The sequence below is a fragment of the Balaenoptera physalus genome (genome assembly GCF_965194825.1).
Source record: "Balaenoptera physalus genome assembly, chromosome: 1".
Classification (NCBI taxonomy): domain Eukaryota; kingdom Metazoa; phylum Chordata; class Mammalia; order Artiodactyla; family Balaenopteridae; genus Balaenoptera; species Balaenoptera physalus.
In genome coordinates, this window is record NC_138882.1 from 26444495 (window position 1) to 26465695 (window position 21201).

The following is a 21201-nucleotide window of genomic DNA, read 5'->3' on the forward strand; positions in this document are numbered from 1 at the left end:
AGATCATATATAACACAGCTAGTGGGCATGCTTGTATGTGTGCGGGGGATAGGGTGTGTGTGTAGAGATGGGATGGGAGTCAAAGAATGGCCAGAACATATGCATTTAAACTGCTCTGTTAAGCTCACCCTTAAGGTACAGCATTAAACATTATTGTAATTATTGTGAATACCTACAAAGCAGCACAAAATTAAACTGACAGACTGAACTATGAACAGTAATGAACAAAAGCACTTGGAATGGAAATTGATATAGAAGATGCGAATTCATAGCATAAAATCCAAAATACGTTTACCCTAGGGGGACATAACTTTTGTCAGTAACTTAGCGTTTGATGTGTGGGACCATAGCATCGATGAGCTGTCCAAAAGAAGCTGAGGTGTTATAGGGTATAATGTCCCCTGTGCTCATAAGGAAGGTATCAGTGGCATCAGTTTTCATACTTCATTTTTAAACATAAGTGATACAAGGATACATTTGCATTATAAAAATTAGCACAATATAGACTAATACAGAGTAAAAAGTAAAAGTCTTCCTCCAGCATTCTTCCCCCATTCCTACTTCTCTTTTCCAGAGGTAGTCTCTCTGTGTTTGTTTTGTGAGTGGAGGATACACACCAAACTGTTAGTCTATGCGTCGTACATAGTATACACATACATGTATATATTTACTGCTATGTACAGAACTGTTTGTGTTCCTCTGTATATACCTTGTTATGAGGTGTCATATAATGTAATAGAGGGGTTATATATTGGATCCAGTCTTATTTCTTTCTTTTTTAAAAAAATTTTTATTTATTTATTTATTTATTATTTTTGGCTGTGTTGGGTCTTCGTTTCTGTGCGAGGGCTTTCTCTAGTTGCGGCGAGCGGGGGCCACTCTTCATCGCGGTGCACGGGCCTCTCACTGTCGTGGCCTCTCTTGTTGTGGAGCACGGGCTCCAGACGCGCAGGCTCAGTAGTTGTGGCTCACGGGCCTAGTTGCTCTGCGGAATGTGGGATCTTCCCAGACCAGGGCTTGAACCCCTGTCCCCTGCATTGGCAGTCAGACTCTCAACCACTGTGCCACCAGGGGAGCCCCCAGTCTTATTTCTATATTGGCATAATCAGCATATCACAGATGATTATGACATCAAAGAGGAGGAACAGGCTAAGTTTTCTTATGAAAAAACATTCTCAAAATTTGTAATATAGATAACAAGTAAGCCACTTTTAACCAAATTCACCAATTACTATTTCATCTCTGCTGGATGTACTTTGATTCATAATGTGTACATTTCTAATTGAATTAATTGCAGAGCAAAATAAGCAGCTGGGTACCACATCCAAAGGCAGTTTACATACTTTTAAAAAGTACTGTATTAGCAGAAAGAGGCTCTATTTTATGTTGATAATTATAGGCCTCTTTAAAAATGTGAATCATATTTTTGAGTTTGCATTTTATGTTTAGTTGTAGAATGATTTGATTCATTTTTGATGAATTCCACATTAGTAAGCACTTAACAGCGTGATTTAATAAGTTGGTTTCTGTAGTATCATAGCCAAAGTGATGATAATGAAGAAAGCCAAGCTCTTGGTTTTTATAAATAGCTCTGTGCCAGGCTTCAGGCTGGTAGAACATGTACTGGGTGCTCTGTAGAGAAGTTGGCTTTGTATCTAACTGTAAACAAAAAGGGAATATTGTATAAAGGTTAAAATTATTTGATCATATTTAACTTTTTGACTTCTGCAAATGTCTGCAGGCCTGAGCTTTTCTTTTCTCACTTTACATTTGCCTGCAGAGTGATCCCATCTACTCCCATGGCTTCAGTTGACATCTGTGTATTAATTAGTCTCAGTTCTCCATCTCCAGCCTCCTCCTTTCTCCTGAGCACCAGACCCATATCTTTACGGGGCACCTCTATTTGGGTGTTGCACAGGTATCTGAAATGCCATATATTTATACCTGAGTGCATTATCTTACCCCAGACCTGCTTTCCTTCGCATTTTTCAACCTCAGTGAATAATCTCACCAGCCACTCAGCAGTCCTAGTTGCCAGGGTGTCATCATCTCTGATTTACGTTCTTTCTTGGCTCCACATCCCCTTAATCACGACGTCCTGCTGATTCTACCACCTGAAGATCTGAATTGGTTCACTTCTCTCTAGCTTCTCTACCACTACTCTTGTGCGTGTTACCATGATCTCTTTCCTAGGTTAGCTGCAGTCTTTAAACTCTTACAAGCTTCTATTCTCTTTTCGACACAGGAACCAGAGTGATTATTTTATTCTAGAATGTAAGCATGATCTGTCACTCACCAGCTTGAAACCCTGGCCCTCTCTTTCCTCAGGGTGAAATTCAAACTCGAAGACTTTGCCACGTTTTTACTTCTGGGCCTTTGGCTATGTAAGTCCCTGGGTCTGGAGCAGACCTCTCCCCCCTAGCTACTGAACTCCTATTTATCCTTTAGAACTCAGATTAAATGTCACTCCCTTTTTCCTAACCCCCTGAGACTAGTTTGTATCCCTCCTTTATCATACAGAAATTTAATTGTGTTAATTTTGGGGTTAATTGCCTGTTTCTGTAGTTAGATGTCAGGCTCCTTGAGGGTATGCTCTGTGCATGGGTCACTGCTGCAGATGTAGCATAATTTGTTGAGTGAATGAATGAATGAATGAATACATTCATCAGTGATAATTGTTGAATTCGATTTTTAAAATTACATCATCTCTAAATAACCTGTCCGTAGTAATATTTCTTTTTTAGATGGAAATATAAATGGGATTATAACGTTGTATTAGTTTTAGGTGCACAACATAATGATTTGATAGGTGTATATATGGCAAAATGATCACAACAATAAGTTTAGTTAACATCCATTGCCACACGTAATTATAATATTTTTTCTTGTGATGAGAACATTTAAGATCTACTCTCTTAGCGACTTTCAAATATACAATACAGTATTGTTAACTATAGTCACCAACCTGTACGTTACATCCCCAGGAATTTTTTGTCTGTTTGTTTTTTGTTTTGACCACGCTGCATGGCATGTAGGATCTTAGTTCCCCAACCAGGAATTGAACTTGCGCCCCCTGCATTGGAAGCATGGAGTCTTAACCCCTGCACCGCCAAGGAAGCCCTCCCCGGGAATTATTTAATTCTTATAAACCATTTTGATCATCTTCACCCATTTCTCCCCTCTCCCACTCCCCCCCATCTCCTGCCTCTGGCAAACACCTGTCTGTTCTCTGTATCTATAATTTTTTAAAATTTATTTTTATTTTTATTTATTTTATTAATTTATTTGGTTGCGCCAGGTCTTAGTTGTGGCAGGTGGACTCCTTAGTTGCGGCTCACGGGCTACTCAGTTGTGGCATGCGAACTCTTAGTTGCGGCATGCATGTGGGATCTAGTTCCCTGACCAGGGATCGAACCCAGGCCCCATGCATTGGGAGCGCAGATTCTTAACTACTGCACCACCAGGAAAGTCCCAATATAATTGTTTTTTTTTTTTTTTAGATTCCACATACAAGTGAGACATAATAATATGTCTTTTTTTTTTCTTTTATTCAACAATTGTTTATTTAGAGCCATCAAGCTGGGTCTGCTGCATTTCTAGATTGTGACACTTTCTTAATCCTCTTCTCTTACTCAACAATTACGGAGCCAGTGACTATTACTGGCACTCAGGAATGCATCCATGGGAAAAAAAACGAGACAAATATCCTTGCCTGTGTATAATATAAATTCTAATAGGGAGAGATAATTAAAAAAATTTTTTTTTATTGTGGTAAAAGTCACATAATATAAAACATACTATTTTAACCATATTTAACTGTACAGTTCAGTGGCACTAAGTACATTCACGTTGTTGTGCAACTCTCACCATCATCCATCTCCTGAATTTTTCACCTTCCTAAACTGAAACGCTGTCCCCTTTAACACTAACTCCCCTTTCCCCCTTCCCCACCCCCACCCCCTGGCCCCTGGCATCTACCGATGTTCTTTCTGACTCTATGAATTTGACTGTTCTAGGTACCTCGTACAAGTGGAATCAAACAGTATTTTTCTGCACCTAATGTATATTGGAATGCATTTTTAAGGTTTTAATATGTCTTAATTCATCAGTGTAGGCATTATCTATTAACTTCCTGCTCTGATAGACAACAGAATTTAGCTCGCCTGTGTCAGCATCTGCTTCCTCTCTGTCTTTTTATATAGCTATATCAGGATCCTCCATTCATCCAAAGTCTATCCAATAGATATTTATTGAGTACCTGCTAGCTAGTCACTGTTCTAAGTTGGGATTGGGGTGGTGGGCAGTTAGCAATGAACAAGTAAACAAGGTCCTGGCTTTCGTAAAGTTTATAGGAGTGAGGAGACAGTAACAAATGCCATGATTATATGAGTGAGTGTGATTTGGATGAGCGTGAGCTTGCCATTGCACAGATGGTTACAGAAGGGCTTCCTGTATAGGTGACATTTGGCTGGAGTCTAAAAGTACCCAGCCACGGAAAGATCTTGGAACAGTTTTTTTTTTTTTTAATGTAAAAGGAACAGCGAATGTAAAGGCACTGAAGAGGAAAAAAGCTTGTCATGTTAGAGGAATGAAGAGGAGTTTGAAGTAAACAGATTCACAAATTCATATGAAAAAAATGAAAAAAGTCTTTTACCAGAGTGTGTATCCTTATTATTTTACCAAATATCACCACAAACAAAAATGACTGAATGACTTACAATTAAATAATGCTAAAATAACTTTCTTGCCCTGCTTTTTACAGAGTATTGTGAAATTATGTGTTCTGCATGTTTTTGAGTTATAGTTGCTTCTGGTTAGCTGGAAAATAGAGATATTTAGTGGTCAAAACTGAGACTTTGTCAAAAACGTTTTTTCTAGTTCATTACACACCTGGTTCTCAGAATTTTAAAGAACTAATTATTAATAAATTTAAATTGTACTTCTTTTGGGGAAAAAAGGAGTTGGATAATGGTAGATACATGTCATTTGTTCAAACCCATAGAATGTTTGACACCAAGAGTGAACCCTCATGTACACTATGGACTTGGGTGATAATGATGTGTCCGCCTAAGTCCATCAGTTGTAACATACGCACCACTGTGATGGGGATGTTGATAACAGAGGAGGCTGTACATGTGTGGGGGGCAGAGGGTATATGGGAACTTTATGTACTTTCCTCTCAATGCTGTGAACTTAAAACTGCTCTAAAAATTAATGTCTTAAAAAAATAAATCATAGGGAAAAAAAACAGTTGGAGGTGAGGCCAATGAGTTAAGACTTGAAGGACTTGATAATGGATTCATCCAACCATTAATTTACTCAGCAAATATTAGTGCTGATGCCAGGACTTTTCTTGGCTCTGGCACAATATTATTGAACAAGACACAGAAAACCCTTGCCTTTATGGAGCTTTCACTTTCCTTGTGAGACAGATATATAATATTGTCTTATTTTTATGCCTAAAATAAAGGGAGTAAGAGAAAATGATAGGGATTGGGAGGCTATTTTTACATATGTATGTGTGTGTGTATACATATACACACATATGTACATATACATATCTATATTTAACTTCTTTCTGTATATCTAATATGTAGATATTGAGAAAGAGATATATCTATATATCTATATCCATATCCATATCTATATATCTATAGTGAGATAACTATTTCTATATCTGTCTATCTGTCTACCTAAGACCTCTCAGGAGGTGGCATTTGAGTGGAGATCTGAAAGAAGTAAGACATGTAAAGATTGGAGAAGGGAGTTTCAGGTTTGATGTACATTGCACGTAAAAGCAGGAATGAATATGGTGTGTTCACTGAAGGACAAGAAGGCCAGTATGGTGGACCAGAGTAAGCAACAAAGAGAGTTGTAGGAGATAGATTAGAGAGGTAGGAGGGGCCAGGTTATGAGGCCATCGTATACTATGGCTGAAAATAAACATTTTGTTCCATGTGTGATGGGCTGCTGCTGTAGGGTTCCGGGAAGGGGAGGGGGGGATCAGTATTATGGTCTGAGATTTTAAAGGCATTTTCCTGACTGCTGTGGGGATAGGTTATAGGAGGGCAAGGATTGAGGCTGAGAAACCAGTTAGGAGGTTATTACACTAGTCTGGTTGCCATATAATGGTGGCTAGGACTAGAGTAGCAACAGCAAAAAGAATTGGTTAGATTTGGGGTATCTTTTGAAGGAAGACCTGATTGAATTTGCTCATGGTTGCATTCATTCATTCAAGTTGAGAACTCAGCATATGCAGGTACTGATCTAGTCAAGAGCTCTGATGGCTTGGATTAGAGTGGTAGCAGTAGAGGTGGTAATAAATTAATTGGATTTGAGATGTATTTTGCAGGTGTAACTGAAAGAGTTTGCTAATAGATTAGATGTAAGAGGTGAGACAAAAAGAACAGTCAGAGATAGAACTTTTTTTAAAAAATGGAGTTCCATTTAATATTTATTTATTTAGGCTGCGCCGGGTCTTAGTTGCGGCATGTGGGCTCTTTGTTTTAGTTTCGGCATGCGGACTTAGTTGCGGCATGCGGACTCTTAGTCGCAGCATGCGTGCAGGATCTAGTTCCCTGACCAGGGATCGAACCCGGGCCCCCCGCATTGGGAGTGCGGAGTCTTACCCACTGGACTGCCAGGGAAGTCCCAGAGATAGAACTTTTAAGTTTCTGCCCTCAGCAACTTTGGGTGAATGGTGGTGCTATTTAGTGACTTAAAGAAATCTTATTGAAGAGTAGGTTCTGAGAAGAGAATTCTAATTTACAAATTTTTAGTTTGTGCCTATTAAACATATACATGGAGATGTTGAATAGGCAACTGGATATACTTGCTCCGAATGGGGGCTGGGACTGCATGAAAAAATGTAAGGAGAATGAATATGGGGATGGAGAGGGAAAGAGAAGAATCAAGAATGACTCCTTGGGCACTTTCCTGGCTGTCCAATGGTTAAGACTCTGCGCTTCCAATGCAAGGGGCGCGTGTTTGATCCCTGGTTGGGGAGCTAAGGTCCCACAAGCTGTGCAGCATGGCCGAAAAAAGAAAAAAAGAAAAGAATGACTCCTTGGTTTTTGGCTTTAGCAATTGGGTAGGTGATGATTCCATTTACTGACATGGGGAAGACAAGACCCCCATGTAATAGCATAATAGACCCAGTTTTAGGTGGGAAAAATCTGCTTTGGCTGTGTTAGATTTGCAATAACTGTTATATGTCTATTAGGTTCAAATTCTTTTTCTCATGTCTGTAACTTTAAACAATATGTTCAAGCCTCCATCTGTGTTTATCAATTGTAGATCGTATCTTTTGATTTCCTACTTTTAAGGTGAAGATATTAGTATTCCCACTCTTTCCTCTCTTATCACTCTATTTTCCATAATTTGCCAGCTGTACCTTTACATTTATATTGTCAAGGTTAATGATATTTACATGCTGTTCTAGAAACAAAATTAAGTCCTGCATAATGATTTTAAAAATTCAAAATCAGTAAAAAGTCATGTGATTTTTAAAATATCACTTTCTAGATTCAGATTCAATGCAGTCCCATTCAAAGTCCCACAGATTGATAAACTGACTGAAATTTATGTGGAAATGCAAAAGACTTAAACTGAGTCCCTTATGTAAAAGGAGAGCAAAGTTGGAGGACTTAGACCACTTGATTTAAACACTTACTCTAAAGCTACAGTAATGAAGCCAGCGGTGTTAGGATAGACGTATAGAGCAATGAATAGAATAGAGCAAGGGTCCCCAACCTTTTTTGGCACCAGGGACTGGTTTCGTGGAAGACAGTTTTTCCATGGATGGGGTTGGGGGATGGTTCAGGCGGTAATGCGAGTGATGGGGAGCGGCAGATGAAGCTTCGCTCGCCGCTCACCTCCTGCTGTGCGTCTCGGTTCTTAACAGGCTGTGGACTGGTACCGGTCCGCGGCCCAGGGGTTGGGGACCCCTGGAATAGAGAGTCTAGAAATTGGCCCCGTTCTGTGTTCTTTTATGTGATAGTTAGCTATGGCCACAAGAGAGGACTCAGAGAGACTCAGGAAAAAGTTTATTATACTCATAGATCCTAGAAACAGGAAGGATGGATTGCCACACAGCATCATGTGCGGGAAACCTCAGGGTGGTCTGGAGGCAGAGAGGAGAAAGGGGAAAACTGAGGCTAGAGCCTTTATTAAAGTTTCTGCAGGATTACTCAGCCATAAAAAGGAACGAAATTGGGTCATTTGTAGAGACGTGGATGGACCTTGACACTGTCATACAGAGTGAAGTAAGTCAGAAAGAGAAAAACCAACATCGTATATTAACACATATATGTGGAACCTGAAAAAATTGGAATAGACGATCTTATTTACAAAACAGAAATAGAGACAGACGTAGAGAACAAAGGGGGGGTGGGATGAATTGGGAGATTGGGATTGACATATATACACTATTGATACTATGTATAAAATACATAACTAATGAGAGCCTACTGTATAGCACAGAGAACTCTACGCAATGCTTTGTGGTGACCTAAATGGGAAGGAAATCCAAAAAATAGGGGATATATGTATACCTATAGCTGATTCACTTTGCTGTACAGTAGAAACTAACACAACATTGTAAAGCAACTATACGCCAATAAAACTTAAAAAAAAAAAGGTTTCCTCAGGAAAGGCAAGGCAGGGTAAGGTAACAGTTTAGGATTGGCTAATTTGAATAATTCCAGAGGGCTTTGAGCTATAGGAGTGGCCTCTAGTTTCCTGGTACCTGGCTCTGTAGATGGAGGGAGGTAGGGCTCTGGATTGGTTAGTTTGCGTATCAAAGGCATGCTCCCTGCTGAGCCTTTTGCTGTCTCTAAGAATTGCCTAGCTCTGGGATGGGCAGTCTCCCTTTCCAGCCAGAAAGATTTTTAAGATGTCAGAATATCATAATATACAGAAAATATAAATGCAACCCCACACATGTATAGCCAGTTGATTTTCTACAGAGGTGCCAAGGTAATTCAATGTTGAAAGGATAGTCTTTTCAACAAATTGTGATAGATATGCACATGGAAAAGAAATGATATAAATACAGTTTTCCCCCACCAAAGTCTCATAATAGATTACAGACTTAAAAGCTAAAGCTATAAAACTTTTAGAAGAAAACTTAGGAGAAAATCTTTGGACCCAGGGTAGGTCAAGTTTCTCAGGCTGGACACAGAAAGCACTCACTATACAAGACATATTGATAAAGTGAACTTTAGCAAAGTTGAACCCTTCTGCTCTTTGAAGACATCACTAAGAAAATGAAAAGACAAGCCACAGGCTGGGGAAAATATTTGTAATGCATATATATCCAACCAAAGAGTTGTATCCATAATTTTTAAACAGTGCTTACAATTCAGTAGTAAGATAATCCAGTAAAATGGACAAAAGATTTGAATAGACCCTTAGTAAGATATACAGTAGAAGATGCTTAACATCATTAGTCATCAGAGAAATGAAAATGAAGACCACAATGAGATACCATTACATACCCACTAGAAAGGCTAAAATGAGAAAGACTGACTATACCAAGTGCATACAAGGAAGAACAACTGGAACCTCATACTCTGCTGGTGGGAATGTGATATGTTACAACTGCTTTGGAAAAGTTTGGTAGTTTCTAAAAGTGTTAAATGTGCACTTACCAACTAACCCAGCAGTTCTACTCCTAGGTAGTGTGTGTGTATGTGTATGTGTGTGTGTGTGTGTGTGTGTGTGTGTGTATACACACATAGATACACCCTCAATTTACTATTACTCAGCCATAAAAGAGAACTATTGGTATATGCAGCAACATGAGTGAATCTCAGAAACGTTATACAGAGGAAATAAAGCCAGATGGAAAGAAGTAGTACTGTTCTGGGACAGGCACAGCTAGTCTGTAATGATGGAGACCAGATTACTGGTTGCCAGGGATTGAGGGGTTGAAAGTAAAGGCCCACAAAGGAACTTGTGGGAGTAATGACAATCTATATCTTAATTTTGGTGTTGGTTACATAAAACTATACTCTTAAAATGGGTCCAATTTATTGTAATGTAATTTATATCTCAATACATTTTTAAAAAAATATTGCTCACTGCAGAACCATTAAGTGTGCATAGATCTTATTTCTTCCTCTGTAATAAAGTGATCACAACCTTTCAGCCACTCAAAGAATAAGACTGCTGTTTGAGGGAACCATTATAAGATGGTAAGCACTGGGGAAGGAAGACGAAACAGAAGGCTAAAGAAATGGTCTAGATCAGTGATATTCTTAGCGTCACATTCAACTAGAGTCTCCATTTTAACACTCCACTGCTTACTCAAAATCGTGCCAATAGTAAGAAGGTGTTTTGGGACTCTCTGGTATACAGACTTCTGGTTAACTGTCTCTTTTTCACTCACTTTTAAGTCCCAATCTCTGTCCCATATGTAGTCTTCAATTCTGAATTCTTGTTGGAGTCTGTTTGGCAGGAGTCAAAGACTTTGAAGGTAACTGCCTCCAACGTTACCTGCCACTTTGAGGCAGCCTCCTTTGCCCTGTTTCTGTAGCCTGTTCTCTTACCCCGACTTTCTGACTTAACGGAAATGAGGTTAAACACCTCATCCATTGATGGTCCTTCTGGTTCACTTTGGGAGTTAAAAACTTGATAATTACTTGTGTTGGGGAGATAAAATGCATGTGCCCCATCTGCCATGTTCCACTAGAACTCGGTGTTGACATTTTGATCAGTCTAGCATGGAAGTTTCTTTCAAAGAAGTCCATAGAGGTGAATGATTTATTTTGCCCTTCCAGCTAAAATGTATCAATTAGGTCATTCCATCTTGATATGACCTCTTACTAGATCAGAGATTGGCAAACTTTTTTGGTAGAGGGCCAGATAATAAACATGTTAGGCTTTGTGGGCCATAGGATTTCTGTCATAACTATTCAACTCTGTTGTCATAGTATGAAATTAGTGAGTGTAATACTATGAATTGGCTATGTTTCAATAAAACTTTACAAAAACAAGTGGCAAAATGGATTTGACCTGAACCTTGTACTAGATTGACTTACTTTGGGAATCTAATGTTTTTATTTATTATAAGGTTCGTCGGTTAACCAAGAAACTGTAATTCCCATTTTCCTAAGGAGTAATACTTTATTCTTGGTTCTTTTGTCAACTTCTTGCCCTATAACCATCCTCCTGCCTTATTCTGTCTTTATATTTGGCCCTATCTGTCTAATTTGATTAAGGCTAGTGGGAAGGTACTCTTGTTCTACATTTGTTACAGCATCCAGAAAGCTTTTAAAGTGCTAAGTCTAATGTCTATCACTAGGTCTCTAGTGTGCTCTAAGGAGATTTTATGCAAGATTTTAATCAATACCTGTCAGTCAACTATAGCTTGTTAGCCAGCGTGCTTAGCTTTCCAGTTTTCTTTTCCCAGATTCCAGCTTTTCAGGTCTTCATGCATCTGTCAACCTGTAATTCATCAGTGTAGTGCATTTGAAGCATACAGAAGGAGATATTATTTATTTGCTATTAAGCAGCCTGTAAGTGAATGGAAAGCTGTTGGGTCTCTTTTCTTTCCTGAAAATTGCATGGCAACTCAACTATCCTGAATTTTGCCTATAACAGACCTCTGTAGATGATTGATTGTGAGCGGAGTGAGTCATGAACATGTGGTTAAAAAAAATCATGACAATATTTCACATAGAAAATGTTCAACTAATAGTGGTTATTAATCACAAAATGAACTTGTTGAATAAGCTGGCTTAAAAGAATTCGTTTCTTTTTTACATATTTTAAGGCAATTTCTTTTAAATATCCCAAAATCTGAGGAAAATACCATTCCAAATTTTCAGTTCTCTGTAAGCCTAACATGGGGCGGTTTCAAGCCTTTTTGACATAATTCAGATTATTTGTTATGAATGGGTATTACAGAATCATAGATTTTTATCATTGAGAGGCTACCTTAGATATGATTGAATCCAGTTCTCTTACAGAATAAACATCTAGTGAGCCCTGGTTTTGAATTAGATGTGTTTTACTGAAACTAGATTTTATATGTATTGATCCTTCCCACATTCCATCCCACAAAATAATAAGCTGCCCTAAAATGAGTATTTAATCCAACCAAAATTCAATGTTAAATAGTATTTAAATGGGTTATTGAGGTGTACTGGCTTGGTATCCAAGGCAGGGAGGGAAATGTTACAATAATAGTGTAAAGGTTATTTTGTGTAAGAAAGAAGAAATAAATGGATTTTCTCTTTCTATTGTAACGTCTCATCAATCTTCTCCTTTCATAATTAAGCAATCAAGACCGTCTCAGACTTGCCAAAGCAAGAATTGCTATGGATTTTCCTGACCTTCTTTTTGCATGGCCTTAATTTCAAATAAACAATGGTAAATATATAGTAAATTATATCTCCTAAATGGTACTGATTTTAGAATAAATCATCAGATATCTATTGAACACCTGTTACATGCATACTGCACCTAGTTGGTAGTGTACTTATTTAAGAAAACCAGACATAAACAAAGCTAAAAATAAAATAATATTTAAAAATTGATAAAAGTTTACTAAGTCTTTGCGTTACAAAAGATTTCATTGGTATTACAAAAGAATTCCTTGAAGCGTTTTTTTAACATTTAAAAATTAATACATTTAAAAGATTTTTTGAGTTATAACCAGGTTTTCCAAAAATAAACAAACGTTAAGAAGTTGTTTATTAACAGTGATTTTGCTTTCTTTTTCATATAAAAATGCTTCTCCCCGAATCACAGTTATTAGATATAAGAAAGATAATTATGTTTTGCTTTTATTTATAAATATAATACATGATATTAGTCGAAGATAACAGTATTGGGAAAGTATAAAGAGAAAAACAAAAGTAGCTTTTTCTTATAGGAAAAGCTGGAAAATTATTGACAATTTCCAGTATTTTAGCAAATCTACAATGAGCATTCTTAAGCTTATTTATGTACATCATTTAAATTAGGATTAATTGCATTATAAATATTATTTCGGTGCCAGGAAAATGCACATTGAAAATCCTGATGTTTACTACCAAACACCCATCAGAAAGATTAGGGAAACTTATAATTCCAAGGACAAGGTTAGAAAGTCCCCACTTCCCTACACCCTAGAAACTTCTGAATTAATATTTTCATTTATCTTTGCTATACTAATGGGTCACCTATGTTATCTTGTTTCTATTAACATTTCTTTGATCACTTGTTTGGTTTTTAGTTTTTGTTTACTGGCATTTCTTTTTTAGGCATGAATTTTCTCTTCATGTCCTTCACTTTTTTTTCTATTTTTATGGAAATATTCACCCTTTTCTTAGTTATTTTATAAGACCTCTTTGTATTTTGGAGACATTTAACACTATCTACATACATATTTAAAATTTTGTTTTCCTAATTGTCCTTTATCTTTCAACCATATTTGTGGTATTAGGTTTTCTTCCTTCTGATATACAAGTTATTTATTTTTATGTAGTTTAATGTGTACATCTTTTCATTTATGGTTTCTGGGTTTTATGTCCTGCTTTAGAAACTCTTTTCACACCTGAGTATTATAAAATGTTAATTCCTGTAGGGCAACAGTTTAATCATAAGTGTAGAATAGTATTTTGTTGTTTAATCTATTTAGTATATATATAGTGACCTCCTTTTTTAATTTTGTCTAGCTTAGTGGTTTTTCAATCTTAGCTACACATGGAGTTCCCTGCAGTGATTAAAAACAATTTAGACACCTGATTCCGTGTCATCAGTACTGTGAGACTCTCTGGGTTGTGTCCTAGGCTGTCTATTTAAAAATATTTTTTGTTATGTATGTGTGTGGTGTGTAACTGTAGCATTATTCTAGATCTGGGGTTTTCAGCTCTCTCAGACCCAACTCCATCTTTCTATGACAGTTATTTTTATTGTCCTCTCTACTATCTTGAAATAAAAGTTTTTAGGTAATGCAATCTACCTAGTTACATATTTCAAAATTCAATATCAATATAAATGGCCATAACTGGAACATAAAGGAGAAAAATCATTAGACAACTTAAAATAATATGTACTTTAGTGTGTAAATGCTCAGGCGTGACTAGAACAGAAGACATAATTAAGAAGTCACATACTTGTACCTATACAGAGTCACTGTGAAAAGGGAAGTACAAAATGCAGATCAGAATATGTGTTTTATTGGTTAACAGAAATACTACAACTGGTGTTGGCTTCCGTGATATTCCCTTATGAAATATTGAGTAATTTTAGCTGAAGTCCTTAAAATGCAGTTTTCTCTTGATTTACATAGAGAATTCTGTGCTATTAAGGCTATGTAAAAACAAAGTCTTTGTTTTTATATGTGAAAGGAGGTTTAGTTCTAGGCTCAGATAATTATAAACAAGTTTGTCACCTTTATAGAACGTCTGATTGGACATTTAAATGTCCTCCTGGATTTGGAACAGTTCTTTTATTCTATGGAAGTATCCTACACAGGATGTCTAGCATCTCTGGTTCCTGGCCAGTGGCTGCCCATAGTGCTCCCCAAGCATTGTGACAAACAGAAACACCCCCATAAAATTCCCAAACAACTCCCAAGATTAGGATTACTCCCATTGGAAACCGCTGGGTTTAGTTAATCAGTTTATGTTCCAAATCAATATAAATACTGTAAAACATACTAAAATGTATAGAATCTGAAGTTGTTTTTGAGCCATACATGTACTTATACATTGAATCAAATTGACATCAAAGAATTGAATCAAAGGCATCTTAATTTCTTTTTATTTCCCCATCTAAAATGCTTGTCTCCCATTGTCTTTGTTTCTTTTTTTTTTTTGAAAAGTTAAAAATTCCTTAATTTTTTATTCCTGGTACCACTACCACAATTTACAGGGCAATATACCTGATGTAATGAAAAGAAAAAGACAAAGACAAAGCTACAACAGATAAAAGACCTCAGGAATGTACATCTAATTGACACTCCATTGCATTAATCAATAGCTGCACTTTTTGCAAACTGTGGCTAGGACAGTCCTGAGCAAGAAGGGTTTCCTGTTTAAGCTGCAGTAACTTTTCTGACTAAGGATCATCGTTCCTTCTGTGGCAGATTTTTACAGTTCCTCTAATGCATTCGGGACGACTGTCTCAAAGTAACCTGCAGCTTTCCTGACACCTCCTCGCTCTCTCTCCTGCTAAGAACTGTAGCCCTTTTCTTCTGAGTTTTTAGAACCTTCTGCTACCATATCCACCACCTCCACCATCAGATCCATAACCACCACCATAGGGACTTCCCGAGCTTCTTCCACCAAAACTGCCCCCCTTCATGGGTCCATAATTTGACTGCTGTCATCCACTATAATTTCCAAAATCATTATAGCTCCCACCACCACCATAGTTACCTCCAAAATTTCCTCCTTCACTGTAACCATCATACCCCCCCCCCCACACTGCCACCATATCCTCCACCTTGGTTTCCATATCCTGGTCCACCACCACCACAGCCTCCTCTACTACTGTAACCAGGACCACCGCCATAGTTACCACTGTCGTCTCCAAATCCATTATATCCACCATCACCTCCTCCATAACTACCTCTGCTGCCACCACCTCCACCACCATAGCCTCCTCTTCCACCAAAGTTTCCACCACGGCCAAAGTTACCTCCACCACCTCCAAAGTTTCCTCCACGACCCATAAAGTTGCCAGATCCACCTCCACGACCTCTTTGTGATCCAGCAGATTGCATTTCTTGTTTAGAAAGGGCCTTTTTCACTTCACAATTATGCCCATTAATAGTGTGGTATTTCTGAACAACAATTTTATCAACTGTATCATGATCATCAAAAGTTACAAAAGCAAATCCTCTCTTTTTTCCACTCTGCCTTTCTTCCATAACTTCTATGGTTTCAATCTTGCCATACTTTTCAAAGTAGTCTCTCAAATTACATTCTTCTGTATCTTCTTTAATACCACCAACAAAAATTTTCTTCACTGTTAGATGGGCACCAGGCTTTACAGAATCCTCTCTAGAAACAGCTCTCTTTGGTTCCACTACACGCCCATCAACCTTGTGTGGTCAAGCACACATTGCTGCATCCACCTCTTCAACACAAGAGTAAGTCACAAAACCAAAGCCCCTGGAACGTTTTGTTTGGGGGTCTCTCATCACCACACAATCTGTAAGTGTGCCCCATTTCTCAAAATGTTCTCTTAAGCTATCACCTGTAGTTTCAAAGCTCAGACCACCAATAAACAGTTTTCTCAACTGTTCTGGTTCCTTTGGATCATGGCCCTCCTCCCCCCAGCGGCGGCGGCGACGGCCGGAGTCGGGCTGGGGGCGACCGGGCGGCGGTTTTACCTCCATTTTGAGACCGGACCTGTCTTTGTTTCTTAATGCAAAATATTTCCAATTTGTGCTTATTGTACATCATCGTTAATTTTCAACTATGAGAACAGAAAACATTGCAGTCAGTACTGTGAACAAAATCTTCATTACATCCTGTATTTGCAGTAATAGAAGAAAATAGGAAAAAGTTAAGTCAAGGGGTTAACTTTGAGAAAGTGGTGGATATATAATGTGTCCCTTGAGGTCTTGACCAAGGTTAAAGTTTGTAGAGTGAAGATAATGCCTATTGTTTTTGTATGATTGTGAAGCTTTGCTTCAAGGTCAAATGCAGTTGCTTACTTTGTAAACCTTTTCTGTGGTATGCTTCTATTAGTAAGCCTTATGGTAAGATGCGACCCTAACAATTAATGTTTTAAAAACATGGTTTTTACTATCATGGTAAGAAACGAAGTAGGCTGTAAAGTTGACACTATTACAGGCCAGTTTCAAGTGGAATGATTACTTTCCATATTTATATAGATCTGATTTGGCTTTTAGATGAAGAATGAACATCTTTTTTTGCTGAAGCAAGTGGGAAGGTAAGTATGTCTGATGTTTTCATGCAGTGATGGAGGAATAGCCTAAAGAAACATATTGTCTACTTTCTAATTACTGTTGAGAAATAAGAGCTCAATTTTAATTATCTTAAAGAAATAAAGTCATTTTTGACAAGAGTTTTCTAAAATTTGGAAGTTTCACTCTAAATAATGTCATCTAACAGATCAATTGATTCATTACCTTGGGTACATGTTGTAGTTCCTTTTCCCTGGTAAACTTCCAGGAGGTTGAGCTGCTCAAAACTAGAGGTTTTAACAAGAGAGTTATAGATGATCCCTTATAGTTAAGTATCAATTAAAATCTGCTCTTAAGATCATTTGATCCATTATCTCAGCCTTATTCTACTAGGTACAATTCTTTTTCAGGTAGACACTTACTTTCAATACCAAATGAAAATTCTTCCACCAAAACTATGGTTCACCCTTCAATCAGTAATCAAAAACGTCCACGCTCTAGTTTCCTGTCAGTGAGAATGATCGTGAATTTGTCTGCTTAAGTCACCCTCATTCAAAGACGAGCTGAAGGAAAGAAAGTGTATAGGTATATTTGAGTCAGTATATACCAACCTAACTTCCCAAAGGATGGCAAATAACAGTCATGGGAAACTGTGTTAACTTATTTATACAAGTCTCTTAAATACAGCATTTTAGAACTTCTAGTAAGCTAAATATATTTCAAATCTCTAAGCAGGGTCTACAATATGAAGTGTTTTTCAAACTTATTTGGCAATGTAACCATATTTATTTTAGGGCTCTTACAACACATTGGTACTTGCTGATTGTTAATCCAAGACTAGCCCCCTGAACAATAGAAACCTTTTCTTTCACTGAGTTATATTCTACTGACCTTAAAGTAGCTCTATGAAAGCCCATTGTGTTGTGAACTATTGTCAAAGACATTGTCCAGTTTGCTGATTAGCATTCTTGGAATAAATTCCTCCTGTGATTTAATACTTGGTAAAGCTATGTGTTTTTCTCTTATGTCAGATAAGAATTACCTAAGCCATTATGCTTTCTTTTTGCCTTGCCTGTGAGGCAGCTCAAATAATTGTTGCACACAAGCACGATAATTACTTAGCTCTCCTGTTTAGCTGACTAAGAATTTATACTCTCCCCCTTTGCATTTATGTAGCTTGGTAGTTAGATCCCAGCTCTTGAGCCTTACTTTTTTCATCTTTAATATAAGGATGACAATATCTACCATTTGGATTATTGTGAAAATCAAATGAAATATCTTTTAATTGCTTAGTCATGTGTCTAACATTGTAGAATGCTAAGTAAATGCTAGAGGACTTTTTTTTTTCATAATTTTTACATTTTCTGTTTCTAATTTTACAACCTTATTTCATACTCATCTTTACTTTGAAAGCAACTCAGTTTTATTTAGAAATGAGTAAAGTATAAATACTAAAAAAAAAAAAAAATCACATTAAGAGCATTGCCATAGTGGATATGAAGGAATGAAATGAGGCAACTGTGAATAGAGTTGATAAAAGAAGTACCCCTTGTAAACAATGTCTCCAAGATTTGGTTTACAAGGAAATAGCAGCAGACAGACCACACCTTCACCCAGCAACCTGACCCAGGCAGTCTTTCTGAGCAAAATGCTGTCTTGAAGTTGAATCTGAGTCATAGTTTCAAAGTAGCTGCAGCTACTATTTTGGTTGTGCTGCATGTTGTGCTGTAAGTGGAAAAGAGAAACCTCTTCTATGGGGATTTTATAGGTCCAGAATTTGGGAGTGATTGAACTTCCAACTCTCATTTGGAAAAGAACATACTAGATATTTGGTTTAGCTGTCTTCCACTTGCCAGGGTTAAATATTGGATACTCTGGATTTTACTTCCATATAGAAGTAATCCCATGTAAAGGGAGTCATGGCATTTCTGACGCCGGACTCAAGGATAATGTCCATCCATTTAGTCCTCTTATTCCTAGTGTTGCGAGATGGGTGACTGGCTCTGTGGTCTCTTCAGCCCCACTAGCACATGGCTAGGAGCCTGGGAAAAGTGACTATATAATTTATCATCCAAACCACACTTTTCAGAATGGAAAGGGACACTATTAATAATTAGGCCAGTATACCATAAAGAAACCAAGATGGTCCTGGGTAAAAATGACATTTGGTCATTTTAGCTAATCTTGTCTTAAAAAAAAAAAAGGTTTTCTATTTTTTATGTTAGCCCTCTTGATATTTCTATACTTACTATAATAGCACAGAAATTCAGAAAGCTATCTGCCCTGTTTTGATTTTTTTGAACCATGTGTTTTATTTTCTAATTTGGAGTGATATTTTCTTTTTGTATTCAAAATCACTGTCTATTACTGAATCCTATTTAATCACCTAAAAGGCTATCTTATAAATTATTAAGAAAGACATAATGATTCTTTCTTTGGACTCTACCAGTTAGGTAATAACCAAGGGACAAATTGAAGGACAGAGGTGAAATGGAGGTTCTTGATGTCCATGCCTGGTAATTGCATACTGAATCCTGGATCATTAATAGTATTAGAATATTGCTTTCATTTTCTATTTGCAGTTATATTTAGGCTGTTGAAATTAATGTTGATGACTCACAACATTCAAAACCAGTGTAAATGAAAGTTAAATTTTTATGTCTTATATGCCCTTCTCACTCTTGTCTTAACAGAAAAAAGCTTGGCAGGACCACAAGCGAGAATGCAAATGCCTTAAAAGCTGCAAACCCAGATATCCTCCCGACTCTGTCCGACTTCTTGGCAGAGTTGTTTTTAAACTTGTGAGTATAAAACTTGTGAAATATGCTTGGGTTTTAATTTAACATAAGCACTTGCAATTGCATGTATTATTCATATTTAAGACTGAATTTAAATCCATGTTAAGGTAGAAGGTGGATTATTCCAGGGAGTGTCTTAAGACAAGACTTGTTGTTTTCCTATTAATCACAGCAGTGATGAAGTGCACCGCCCCTCTTTGAAGGCCCTGTGTGTGATCTCCTGTGAATAGAAACATAAAGTCCTAAGTTTGGGGCATGAGATGTTAGTGATGCCTGTTACATTGCCTTTATTACTTTTCTACTGAGAACTAATGCACAGGGCAAGTATATAATTTTTTTGGTTGCCTCTTCAAGTGAGATTTTAATTAGATGATAATTAATCTTACAAGGAAGGGTACTTATCTTTTTTTCTTTTCTTTTTTTTTAAGCCAACATTCACTGAAATTGTTTCTCCAGTCCCTTTCCCTACTCTGCCAGAGCAGCTAGTGGATTCCCTGAAATCCCCCTCTGGCGACACCTTCCAGTTTTGGGTTTTGTTTTTTTTTTGCCAGGCTTTAGAATGAATATCTCTTTATTGCAGGCTTCAGCTCTCTTGTGTCCTGTTGTCTGTTAACTTCTTTTGGCAATAAAATTTCATAGAGGAATTTAGGAATGTAAAAGTATATACCTAAAACTGATGCAATGTTGTATATCAACTACATCTGTACTAAAAAAAATGGATTTAGAATACCAAATTGGCATTGTCTTTGGACTGAATATACAACATCTGTCACATTTACTTACTACTATTTTTAAATGTACATATTGTGTTGAACTAAAATACACAAATTTATTTCAAAGCTTTAATAAACTCAGAGCAACTTTGTCATTATGCGTTTCTTTAATCACTGGATATTAAAAGTATAATAATAATATATTTGAGTCTGAACTTTTTTTTTACTTTATTAGTATTGAAAAGATAGAGAACCACTGTTAGAGCAGAAATGGGTTGCTTCAGAATCACCCAGGGCTCTAGTTCTCAGTCTTCACCCCAACCTATGGAATCAAAATCTAATAGAAAGTAACTGTAATGATAGCTACTTTCTGTTGAGCACTTACTGTTTCTAGGCCCTGTGCTAATTGCTTTACATGATATACCTTATTTCATCCCACAACAACTCAGTGCTATTATTACTCCTGTGTTTCACATAAGGAAATTGACACCTCAAGTTTAAGTAGCGTGCCCAAGGTTGCACAGTTTGTAATAAACTCTTATTTTTATTCATCCATCTTTGCTTTTCTATAATAATTAGTAGTAAAACCCTTACAGTGATACAAGTCTGTGGTAGAATTGGGGAAAAAAAGAAAAGAATGGAAACTTCTTGTAAAAGAATTTTGTGTTTGGAAATTAAATTGGTGGGTCAGTTTGCAACACAGATTTTAAAGTTGTGACTGATTGAATAATTTAACTCTAAGAATGATGAGAAGGATAATATAGAAAATTATTTTTTTAACGGACTTGCATTTGAATATTTAAAGATATGCAAACATATT

The 21201-nt window shown here is 37.1% G+C and overlaps 1 protein-coding gene, 1 long non-coding RNA gene and 1 pseudogene across 4 annotated transcripts in view; 1 reads left to right on the forward strand and 2 right to left on the reverse strand.

The window, feature by feature from the left end:
- SMYD3 (SET and MYND domain containing 3) overlaps window positions 1-21201 on the forward strand; it is a 711581-nt gene that overhangs the window by 175520 nt on the left and 514860 nt on the right. For both annotated transcript variants that reach the window (XM_082470901.1, XM_082470902.1), the window contains exon 3: window positions 19564-19671. In XM_082470901.1, coding sequence (XP_082327027.1) covers window positions 19564-19671 — 108 coding nt within the window. The remainder of the gene's footprint in view (window positions 1-19563; window positions 19672-21201) is intronic.
- LOC309665180 overlaps window positions 1-21201 on the reverse strand; it is a 160950-nt gene that overhangs the window by 108710 nt on the left and 31039 nt on the right. The window lies entirely within an intron of this gene.
- LOC309664889 (heterogeneous nuclear ribonucleoprotein A3 pseudogene) lies at window positions 14795-16371 on the reverse strand (annotated as a pseudogene). The gene has a single exon. The product of its transcript is annotated as a heterogeneous nuclear ribonucleoprotein A3 pseudogene (transcript).